Source organism: Cydia splendana, chromosome Z, assembly GCF_910591565.1.
Source record: "Cydia splendana chromosome Z, ilCydSple1.2, whole genome shotgun sequence".
NCBI lineage: Eukaryota > Metazoa > Arthropoda > Insecta > Lepidoptera > Tortricidae > Cydia > Cydia splendana.
In genome coordinates this window covers 28,640,223-28,652,964 of record NC_085987.1, presented here as the reverse complement: position 1 = coordinate 28,652,964, position 12,742 = coordinate 28,640,223, and the positions used below count along the sequence as shown (strand labels likewise).

At 37.7% G+C, this 12,742-nt stretch overlaps 1 protein-coding gene across 1 annotated transcript in view; it reads right to left on the bottom strand.

The window, feature by feature from the left end:
- The window catches only part of LOC134804910 (otoferlin-like), an 82,400-nt gene that overhangs the window by 16,662 nt on the left and 52,996 nt on the right, over window positions 1-12,742 (bottom strand). The window contains exons 8-10 of the mRNA XM_063778230.1: window positions 10,455-10,539; window positions 2,315-2,471; window positions 653-839 (exon numbers count right to left, since the gene is read on the bottom strand). Coding sequence (XP_063634300.1) covers window positions 653-839; window positions 2,315-2,471; window positions 10,455-10,539 — 429 coding nt within the window. The remainder of the gene's footprint in view (window positions 1-652; window positions 840-2,314; window positions 2,472-10,454; window positions 10,540-12,742) is intronic.

The following is a 12,742-nucleotide window of genomic DNA, read 5'->3' as shown; positions in this document are numbered from 1 at the left end:
CCAAACTGCTTGACAGCAATTAATTGTTATTTTTTATTGTTAAGTGTTCAGAATTAAGCCTTGAAAATAGGTCTTTTCATGTGCTGTCGGTTCGAGTATTAAAATTACTTATATTTTTCTAATGGTACCAATTTTCAAGAAATGGAGATATTGAAAACATACCTTAAAGGTGTCAAAAATTACTGGAAAAATTTTGTTTGGTTTGAATTAGCCATCAAAAAAATATCCGCAAAATTAATTGTATGGAAATTCGTGTTTCGTTGAAATTCTCCGAACAAAACGCCAATTTCATAGGTAATGACCTAATAAAATATCAATATGGATAACTACGAGTCTTCCTCGTCACTTTAAACCTAGAGAAACGTTCAGGAGGCCGATTTTTGAATTTCAATCGCTCGATTTCGTCACTTGAAAATCGGTGGAAAACGGCGAAATGCTAATTTTTGAAATACGAGTAATCGAAATTGGGAATCTAGTGGTATTGACCACTCGATTTCAATTCTATTAGTAGAATTTAAACGCCTAGTAGTGGAGATATCATTTAACGAAATACACGAAATCGAGTGGTCGAATTTCAAAAATCGGCCCCCAGAACGACAAAAATACACATACAGTTAGGGCAAGGCATGGGTAGGAATTGGTATGTACTCACCGTCATTCCCGCAAAACACACTTGCACGTAGGGATCGACCAAATCCTGCGTCTCGCCGGTGAAGGCCCGCTTCACGTTGGCAAGGATGGAGTAGTTCATCTTTGGCAACCCGTCCGCTTTGTAAATCTTCACGATGAATTTCGCTCTTTGGCGCTCTATGGGGACTCCGTCGGGTAGGAGTAAGTTTCTATAGGGCATAAATGCAGTGTTTTCTACTAATCATAATGAGGGATTATTACAGACGGACTGCAACCCGACAGACCTTTTTTTTTTACAAAAAATATGTATGAGTATGTCGGTACTTTGAAGTGATCGTGACCAGAATATAGAATGAATGGGTTAAATTGCCGAATTTTTTATTTAGTGCAAATCGTCACATTGATTGTGAAGGGCAAAATAGCGACAACATTATGGAATATGAAGGTTTTCCAAAATACGTTAACAAAAAAAATATGTAGGTATAGGAATATTTTCTTTCTTACACGTATCTTACAAAATGTCATTAAAATTAAAACTATACTTAATCATTTAACTGACACAACACAACTCATATTAAATGCATATCTTCGAAATAATCTCATTTGGCTTTGATACACAAAAGCAAACGTTTACTAAAATTATTCAACTATATGCACAAGTAGGTAATTAAGTAAAATATCTTTTCACCTCAGCAGCTCGAACAAGGGTAATTTGCTTCTTAAAAACAGTGAGCAAAATGCGATTTTGCTCACTGAGACATTTTGTCTCACTCAGTGAGCAAAATCGCATTTTGCTCACTGAGTGTGACTCACTCAGTGAGCAAAATGCGATTTTGTTCACTGAGTGAGACAAAATTACATTCAAGTGACCTTTATAGTCAAATGTAATTTCAACATGCGGGGTCTAATACAAGTTCGATATACTTGGGTTATATTATCTCTGTCCCTCTAGGTATGTTCTCACTGCTTAGGGTGAAAAATTTTGTGTACTACACGAGATCAAAGTTATTTACATCTCGTGCGCTTTTGAATCCCTTACTACGCTCAAGATTCTAAATTAGATTCACTCGCTACGCTCGTGAATCTATTATAGAATCTTTCGCTTGCACGGGACTCAAAATAAGCACTCGAAGAAATATCAAACTTTGATCTCTTGTTGTACAAATAACTATTGTCATCACGTATTTTTGGGTCCCGCAGTAATTTTCATTTTTCTTGCATTAACCCATTTTTTGTATGAAACAGAAAATTAAGTCTTTCATAAATGGATACTTCGTCTCTAATTTAAACGAAAATGATACCAAACTTGACGTGATAGCTACCTATAAGTACATACCTCTCCCTTTTTAGGGGGTAATTAATCTCGTGGCTAGGGCATCTTGCTTGCCAGGAAGCATCAATGAAAAATCGTGCAAAGCAGTATCGCCTGACATAAAAGTGCTTACCTACTCACTGCACTTACTTCCCACACTATGGTACCTATGGTATATTGGTAGTAGGGTAGAATGTTTACAAACTTAGTATTATCAATACTACCTATCCATGTTGACTGTTCAAGGATTAAGTACCAGTAGATATGATGACAGGGCTATGACAACTTTTGGGCTCTATTTTTGGACCTGCTGAATAACACCACAGTTGCCGAGTCTTTGTACATAGGTATATCTACGAGTAGGTAACTCACGCTTCAATATCATCTTCATCCTTTTCACTTTTCGGTGGTATTTTAATGGTATCTCCTTTGCCGATGACGCTGATGTCGCACTTTAGGTAGCCCTTGGCGCCCGCGGCGATGTCGTCCGGGTCGGTGAGCAGAGCCCACTTGTGGTAAAATTGCCGATCTGCGAACAACAAAATAACCCAACTTCTTGATTCTTCAATTATAATATAATAATGAAATGTAACTATGTTTATAACAAACAAAACGTGCATCGGTTTCGTATGAAATGATTTGATTACTGTTTAGGAATACTTCTTCATCTTCATGTATTGTGTCTAAATCGGGGACAATCAGGAACGATGTGAGTACCCACGTATTAATTTAAATCAGAGTACGAGTATTATTGAGATAATATTGCAGGATTTAGTACTAAATTTCTCAATCGTAATTTTTTCTATCTTCTTTAATAAAATTAAAAGATCCCACTCGAACCAAACAAATCACACCATCAATGTGTATAAAAAACCGGGCAAGTGCGAGTCGGACTCGCGCACGAAGGGTTACGTACCATAATGCAAAAAAAAAAAAAACAAAAAAAAAGCAAAAAAGAAAACGGTCACCCATCCAAATACTGACCACTCCCGACGTTGCTTAACTTTGGTCAAAAATCACGTTTGTTGTATGGGAGCCCCATTTAAATCTTTATTTTATTCTGTTTTTAGTATTTGTTGTTATAGCGGCAACAGAAATACATCATCTGTGAATATTTCAACTGTCTAGCTATCACGGTTCGTGAGATACAGCCTGGTGACAGACGGACGGACGGACGGACGGACGGACGGACGGACGGACGGACGGACGGACAGCGAAGTCTTAGTAATAGGGTCCCGTTTTACCCTTTGGGTACGGAACCCTAAAAATGAGTAGGTAAGTATGACGCGTATCGCATGCCCTGAGGCAGGCATGCACCGACTTTTATTCTCATTTATTTTATTGTGTATAGTGTAGCGTTGATTAGTATGTACTTACCTATAGTTAGAATTATTAAGATGTCAGAAATTCTGACTCTTCGCCATCCGAATGTTATGTTATGAACGACTATTAAGTTAGTTTCGCTATAATAATGTTAAAAACTATGACGGTTTAAATTATATGTATAATGCAATTGGCGATAGTACCTATGTTTGATAAACGGAGTAGGGTAGACCGAGGCGAATCGGGTCATTTTTTGTTTGACGGTCAATTAATACAATTTTTAAGGTGATACTGTTTTCATTAATATTCAGTTGGATAAATTATTTATTAATGAACAGAATCCAAGGTTCAGACATAAAATCAAACTTAAATATGATTTATGAAAAATAAAATACAAAACCTCATAAAAAATCCGATTCGCCCCATTTTAAGGGGTAAAACGGATCAAAAAAACTCTGTCATAAAATCTTAATTAATAATGGTTAACAATGTTAATCATATGATTAAGAATCACAAAGGTCAAATAATTGAGATCAACTATCATTGGTATCTTTAATATTGCATTTGAGCATTATTTTTATTCCTCCATTCTAGTTCAATTCTTTATCACGCCACCTACAGAAAGCGCAAAATAATATCACTCCTATATATATTTTAACAGTAAATCCAAAATGTGCTAATCGCCATTTAGCAACAAAATCGAATAACTTAAATGAAAATAAACAAAAACTGTAAACTTTTGCAAACTAAAACATGAAAAATCACACATATCCGATTACCCCATATGAGAAAATTAGTTGTTGGTAACAAAAGACTCTACGTAGGGACAGCGGTTTCGTTAAAACCTTATTAGCAGCTGCATGTAGTCATATTTTCTCCCGACCATTCCCCCTGATACCTCTTCTTTTTATACGTACGCACCATCTAAAATATGCGAACATAAAATAAGCCAAAAAAAACGTCCAAAAACCTTGCTTTATAATGTGATCCTCATCGCCCCCAATCAGATGATCCGAATAACCCCACATATGTTTGAATTATTTTCGCGTAACGGAAATATACCTTTAAATACAATAAAAACAAAATCAAATCAGGAAACACTATGCGCCATTAACAATAAGTAACAACAATAACAAACCTTTAGCCTTTTGCGTTTACTTTTATCACGGACTGTATTTGCACATTTTTTACATCGGCGGTTAAATCACAATACACCTGTACGAGCGACTCATCGGGAAGTGTCACCGTGACCGACGCGTGAGTCTTTTCCAATGGCAGTAACTGTGGCGACATGCGTTAGGAACAGAGCGAACGCGGGACGCTGATTGACTGGCTGTAACTAACAGCGATCTTTCAAATTTTACAGAAATGCTTATTTTGATTCGATTTCCCCAGTGATCCGAATCGCCTCGGTCTACCCTACTAAGACTACTAAGAGTGATTTGGTCCAAAACGTTAAGCACCTAATGTGATTAATTTCAGAATGTTTAATGTCATCCATCTATGATTAACGACTTTGTGTCAGGCCCGCTGTAGCGGTAGCAAAGGGTAAAGTAAGTAAGTATCTATAATATTTGTATGTAGGTACAACGTAGGAACAACTAGCCATTTATTTTCGAGATTTCGGCTCATTGGCATTCGCTGAGTACCGTATAGCTGTATACAGGGTACCTATATTCCTATCTATAAGCAATAAGCATAGGAAATAATTAGGAACAATTATTTTACTAATTTGGGTCACGGATCCAAACAAAAGGTTTATGTGATGACTAAATTCGTTTTAAAATAAGCTGTAGGTATGCACGGCTCAAACTATAATAAATACTATGAACAACCATGAGACAAAACATTGATAGGTAGGTACCTAATTTTGTTGTGACAAGCGCTATAATAGTAGTTTATGTGACTGCTACATAAAGAAAGGCATCCAAATAGAAGTGTGGGTTTTGGACAACACGAGTGTTTTAATGCCTAATTATGTCCTACACTGTTTTATCTACACACATATTAGGACCTCTCTATGTTACGTTCACGAACCGCGTGTTACAACCTGGGGCATCGTTTCACTAACGCGGAACTCGTGCATATGAGGTGGAGGTGGCGTCTCCGAAATATCTTTATCGCTCATATTACACGAAAGTTTTGCTATAGTTAGTTTATAAATCTCGTGACCTGAATCGAAACCGAACTCAATTTGCGCTTCTAAGAAGGTGCTGCCCACTACCACTAGCTGTGCCCCTACACTTCCAAAATATAACCTTCAACAATTTACGACTTTTTCTAACTCCTTAATAGCCGGAGCGAGAACGTTCTGAGGGCTTCGTGGAATGACTTATTTTAATTTATTGCTTAACAGCGTTATGTAGGAATGAGCGTAAATCATAAAATTACGCATGATTAAAAAAATGGGACCATTATAAAATTATAACTAAATGAAATAATAGTAAGGTTTAGTCAAAAAGCGCTGAATCAAGTTACAAGCAAATCTACCTAAAATAGGTTATGTACCTCATCACCTAAAAAACAAACGACGGTAGAAAGGCGCGACACTCATTCCGCTGCCAGGACATTCTGAAAAAGCGTGAAGAAATTCAAAGTAGGTGCGTCAAAACAAGTAGGGTAAGACCTCCAGTGAATGAACACTTAAGCAAATATCCAAGTTTGAAAAATCATTTCTCAGCATTCATTAATAATTGGAATAATTAACTGCAATTTTATCAATCCTCATTTAATAAACAAGAAAGTAATTTCTGCAATTTTTTATTATTTTCATAGTTTTTGAGTTATAGCAGAATTTATCAAAAAGTACCCAAAAACCTAATGAATGAACATAAAAACTAGTGAATGAACACCGCAAAACCCAGTGAATGAACATTATTTACATCTTTTTAATCTGAATTAAAAAACATTTTTAACATAAAAACCGTTTGTAGCTCTATTTTAGTAGGTATAGCTAAAGCGTTCATATCTTTTTATCCCTTCATATTGATTTAAATTCAATAAAATGATGGTTATTCACCAATAACACAGCAACCTGTTACATATTAATAAGAAAAAGAGAATCAATTTTTTAAAACAAGAAATAACGTGCAAATTTTGATGAAAATAGGTCAGGCTCAGCAAGTAATGCTTAAAATAATAAACTTGTCATTGCATTATTCGTGGTTATATTGTTCATACATAGAATTAGTAGAAATCTAGTAAATGAACAAGCCAAATTTTGTATTGTTCATACATAGGCATGAAAAATCTAGTAAATGGACTATAGAAATTTGGTTTGTTCCAATACTGGCTGAATGAATCAGAATCGTTTTCTATGCAGAATCACAAAAAACAAGCTTAATACCATTTCGTTTACATATAAATTTTGAAAAAAAATGTAAATCTAGACTACACCAGTAAATGAACACACCGTTCATTTACTGGTTTCAGAACATTTGATAAGCCAGTAATGGAACTATAAAAAATAAAGACTTAATAGCATAATACGCCGACAAAGTGTACATTTATAGAAGGTTTAATTCTTAATCAAACCAAATAACTCAACTTTGTACAGGTAAACATTAAATAAGCACTTCATATGTTGCTCCAAACGTACACTGTACTTACCTGGGATCTAATTTTTCCTTACAAAACTTCAAAACCAGAAACCTGTAAACTTCAAATGCCAGTCACATTCAAACTGGTCGAAAATAAATTTATCACGGGTTGCCATTGCATAGAAAATAGAGTTGTTAATAAGAAAAAAAATACGAAAAGTGGTGGAAGTTGCTGTATTTCTTATTTTAGACAAAAAACGTGATTTTGTTCATTCACTGGGGGGTGTTCATTCACTGGAGGGTTTACCCTAGCCGAAGGAAATAAAAAAGCATGCACAATGAGTCAATGACATTTAACAAGTTGGATGCGGATGTACTTAGTTGTACCTCATTTACATTACATAACGAATAAAGATTTTAAATAGTAGGTAGCACTATGTACACAACGATTGTAATGAATAGGTGTAGAAACGGCCTCCTAGCCTAGTCGGTAGTGACCCTGCCTACGAAGCAGAGAGCCTACCGCGAACCACGTTCGACGTGTTACCTCTCTGTCGGACTTGTTAATTCGTACGTAAGTGTGACAGGAAGGCAACACGTCGAACGTGGTTCGCGGTAGGCTCTCTGGAGGTCCCGGGTTCGAATCCTGGTAAGGACATTTATTTGTGTGTTTATCACAAATATTTGTTCCTGAGTTATGGATGTTTTCTATGTATATAAGTATTTATATAGATACCTATATGTTTATAAGTATATATTTATATATAACGTCGTCTAGTATCCACAACACAAGCCTTATTGAGCTTACTGTGGGACTAGGTCGATCTGTGTAAAATTGTCCTATAATATTTACTTATTTATATAAATAAATAAGTAAATATTATAGGACAATTTACTAGCTGTGCCCGCGGCTCCGCCCGCGTGGAATTCGGTGTGTGGGGTCTGTGTCAGTAAGCGGCTAAATATATAAAAAAATTGAAAATTATATTACACTGTATTTTTTTATCAAACAAAATAATAATTATAACATTAATATTTCCTGCATGATAATTTCAGATAAGAATTCTATCTTGTTTCATACTTTTTAGAGCGCGATTTGTAGTAGTCGGGTTTTAGTTTTTGAACTTATTTTATATTTAATTAATTTTGGGTTGATGATTTCGTTACTAATTATTTTAAGTCACATTATATTACTTTTGCAAGGGCGTCGTCAGTACAGAATCCACACAGATAGACGCATATGTATATCGGGCTACGCCCAACTCCTTTGGAACACGTATAGCGCGCCACGAACGTCGCGCTACGCCCGACGCTTTGAGTATGAGGGCACTGAAGGCGTCTTGGTAAGCGTACAGCGTGTCATGTACGACACTTTTAGTATGAGAGAGTCGAAGGCGCCTGGCTTTGGACCGCGGGCAGCGCGCCACGTACGTCGGGATACGCCCGACTCATTAAATATGAGGCGCCGCAGGCGCCCTGCTTTGGAACGCGTACAGCGCGCCACGTACGCCGGGTTACGCCCAACGCTTTGAGTATGAGGGCGCCCGGCTTTGGTAAGCGTACAGCGTGTCACGTACGTCGGGCTACGCCCGACATTTTAGTATGAGAAAGTCGAAGTCGCCTGGCTTTGGACCGCGTGTAGCGCGCCACATACGTCGAGCTATGCCTGACTCTTTTAGTATGAGGGCGCCGAAGGCGCTCGGCTTTGGAACGCGTACAGCGCGCCACATACGTCGGGCTACGCCCGACGCTTTGAGTATGGGGGGGCCGAAGGCGCCCGGCTTTGGCAAGCGTACAGCGCGCCACGTACGTCGGGCTACGCCCGACGCTTTGAGTATCAGGGCGCCGAAGGCGCCCGGCTTTGGTAAGCTTACAGCGTGTCACATACGTTGAGTATGAGGGCGCCGAAGGCGCCCGGCTTTGTTAAGCGTACAGCCCGACGCTTTGAGTTTTGGTAAGCGTACAGCGTGTCATGTACGTCGGGCTACGCCTGACATTTTTAGTATGAGGGCACCGAGGGCGCCCGTCTTTGGAACGCGTACAGCGTGTCACGTATGTCGGGCTCGCTTTGAGTATGAAGGCGACGAAGGCTTCTCTTAACATTTTTGTCAATTCCTACTTTCTCAAACTCAAACTCAAACGCACATGTTGCATATATATTATTAATCGGCTTTCACAGCCCTTCATTTTGATACCCTACTCGATAGGTTTGAACGATATTTTTTTCTAAAAGTTGCGTATGGCGTATTAAGTCCGCCATATTGTTTTTATAATAACGTCACCTTATTCACCCGGGATGACGTAAGGATTCTAATGATCTATCATACGTCTAAATCGGTTGAGGCATTCTATGTTTTTGGGCAGTCGTGTAAAAAGTTTGCCCCTGCTTCTTAAGTAGCGCCATAAGATTCAGGGGCAAACTTAACTCAATCGACTGTTCTGGCTACCCCCCCTTTTAGGGGTTGAATTTTTATAGCCTATAACCTGGCCGAGGATTTTCTCTTCAGATTAGTAAAGTTTGCATCAAAATCCGTTCAGCCGTTTTCACGTGATGCGCGTTCAAATAAACAGACAAACAGATAAACAGATAAACAGACAAACAGACAAAAATTCTAAAAACTGTTGGAACGTGTTCTGTTATCGATTTTAAGTATCCCCGGCCAACTTTTTTTCGAATATCTTCCATGTACAGACTTTCGCTTTCGACCTTCTTCAGCTTTATTATACCTACTAGTATAGATATCTTCCATGTACAGACTTTCGACCCTCTTCAGCTTGGTTCAACGTAATTACTTACTATAATTTATAGTTGTCGTTATATCTATAATATTATTTTATTTTTCAAGACGCGCTTATGAGTAAGGTAATTGTTTATTTTAACTGGAATGCAGAGCACAGGCAAGAAGACGGCGTGTCCACTTGCTAGATAAGTCTTCAGTTTCACACTTAAATCTAAAATCAAATAAAATGTATAATTGAAGAGAAGGCGATGACATAACAAAATTTCAGGGGGGCGATTTTTGAATTTCGGTCGCTCGATTTTGTCACTCGAAAATCGGTGGAAAACGGCGAAATACTTATTTTTCAAATACGAGCGATAGACCTTGGGAATCTAAGTGGTATTGACTACTCGTTTTCAATTCTATTAGTAGAATTTAAATGACTAGTAGAGGAGATATTATTGAACGAAATACGAGAAATCGAGCGGTCGAAATTCAAAAATCGGCCCCCTGTCTGAGAACCAAAATCAGTATTAAATTTTTTTTAGTGTACTTTGAGTAGGTGCTCGTAATTGTGATATAAAAAAATTACTGGTGGATACATAGCGACTCTTTGTCTTGTCTTGATTAATTCTGAATCAAATAACCAACATCGCGTTTTAAGGATGACTCACGTTAGACCGGGCCGTGTCCGGGCCGGAGCTTCCGGCGCTTACTTTTCTATGATATGACAGGTGATCACTTGATGTTTTCCATAGAAAACGATGCGCCCGAAGCTCCGGCCCGGACACGGTCCGGTCTAACGTGAGTCATCCTTTAGTCGTGTGTTGTGTTCCTGAAACCTACGATTATATCTCTACAAAAAGTCGTCATGCAGAACCGGCTTAAGTAGCAAGTGAGTAAAAAATAAGTGTGTGAGTGAATGGTTACCGGGCTGGCTCCAGACGGTCGCCACGTCGAGCTTGAAGCTGCCCAGCAGCTTGTTGGCGCGCAAAATGTTGCGCGACTGCAGCACCTGCCACATCCAACCAAACTTCACTTAAGTAAACTGTAAACGCCTAACTCACAAATGACTTTAATTGTCTTATCCAGATGCACTAAAAGTTTGGTAAATAAGTACATTATATTTAGTAAAGTAGGTATGGTGATGACTCCTGACTGATTTCGATCGTAGCACAAGCACTGCGATTGTATTCAATAAGCTTGACTTCAAACATTAGAAATACTAACAAGTTTCAAGCTCCTAGTAAAGTATACAGCTACGTAAATTAAACACGAGTACCAGCAATTAGATGAGTAAGTACCTAGCTTGTAGATTTGCATTCTAATTATTTTATTTGGCTAGTAGGTACATAGAGTCTGTGCGGAAAGAGAAGAGTCGTGGAATGTATTGGTTCCCATACATTTGACGACTCTTCTCTTTCCGAACAGACTATATATCTATGATAATGAAAGTAGGTAGGTATGTATGTATTCTACCAAACAAAACTTGGTTGAATTTTCTTACTAGATATTCTAGAGATCTGTTATAGCTAGATTAAATAATTAACAGCACTTTAGTTATAACTCCATGTTTTAAAGAGTTTTAATAAAAATGCATATTAATTACATGGGTGTTATGTACAAAATGTGATCATTTGGCTCATACAATGATTATATAACTATTGGCGGTATATAGGTACCTACCATATAAAAAGATTAGTTGATAAGAAATACCCTTACATTTATATACTCATTATAATCAATACATAAAGCTCTGTTAATATCATTATTCACTCTTTTTGCTTTGCCGAAGACCGGAAAAACTAGGTTACGTACGTGTCGCGTAAATGTATAGTTAAAAAAAGCAGCGGTGAATGTGTCGTGATTACATGAAGTGTGATCGCACGTGTGTATTCAGTAGGTACACAATACACAGCACACCGGCCACTCGCGCCGGTGCCTGGCAGCTCGCATGTGAGCTGACACGCCAACATGCCACTTCACCAGTTTGTGTTGCCTATAGTGTCCCATCCATACAAGAATCCATTTTCATTATCGGGGGGAAAGCCTACTTGTGTTATTTGTTTTTAGGTAGGTAACTATGTTGAAAACTAAAAACTATACGTACAATATTTTTACTCTATCATTTTAACGTTTGTACAGTAATGATAATATTCAGTGCGTATTTGGTATGTTTTTTGATTCTGAGGTGTCACCGAAAAAATGTCTGCATTATATACGTACTTGAATAATTATGATATGAAGGAATTAGTATGACCATAGTATCAAATAGTAAAGTGCTTCAATGTAAATTTTAAATATAAACTTAGGAGTAATAGCGGTTTATAAAGAACAAGTGTAACATTACAATTTACGATATTTAATATTATGTTAATGTTATTATATCGAGCATGTTGTGTTCATATTTTTAGTTTATAGTTATTTTTAGTTATAACATTAACCGCTAGGCTCAACTGGGCCGGTCACGTCTACCGCCATGCATCCGGAGAGATGGGCTAGCTTAATAGCCACCAAGTGGATGCCGATGCCGGTAGAGGGATGTGGACGCGGCGCGGTAGGCGCAAACGGAGATGGCGGGATGACCTGGGGGCTATGATCTTTTATACAAAGATGTGTTATACACGTTCCAAAATTGAAGCACTCACCTCGTGTCATGTGTACGAGTTTGTCTCAGTCTGCCTGACGCAAGCGCGAAGGTGTACACCGGTTAATACTTTTCCACAAATAACGTGTATTAAGCAACAAAATGCCGACCTGCGTTATGTTGAAATGCTCAAATTATCCGCGGAAGTGCAAAAAAATTGACGGCATCACATATCATTGGTAAGTAAAAGCTGAAATAATCCGTTTTTCTTCGGTTTAATCTTGAATTAAATAAACCCAGCCGCCATTTTCGCCGGCTGACAGAAAGAGATAAGTTTATGTTCTTATCAGCGAGAATGACAAAGACGCACTAACTGCGTACATAGATTATCATAGCAGACGCGTCATGGTAAGTTGCATTCATTGTTTGGTGCTTGTCGTACAAATAAGAGAAATATAAATTTCAACTTTAATATTAAGTTTTTTACTTGAACGCATTTTTTCTTGTAATTAAGTACAACAATTGGCAAAATAACATTATTATTCGCCATATTATTGTCCGGGTCGCGTCAATTAAATAAATAGGTATATTGCTGTTTATACAAAGATTACTACAAAATTAGTATTTATTG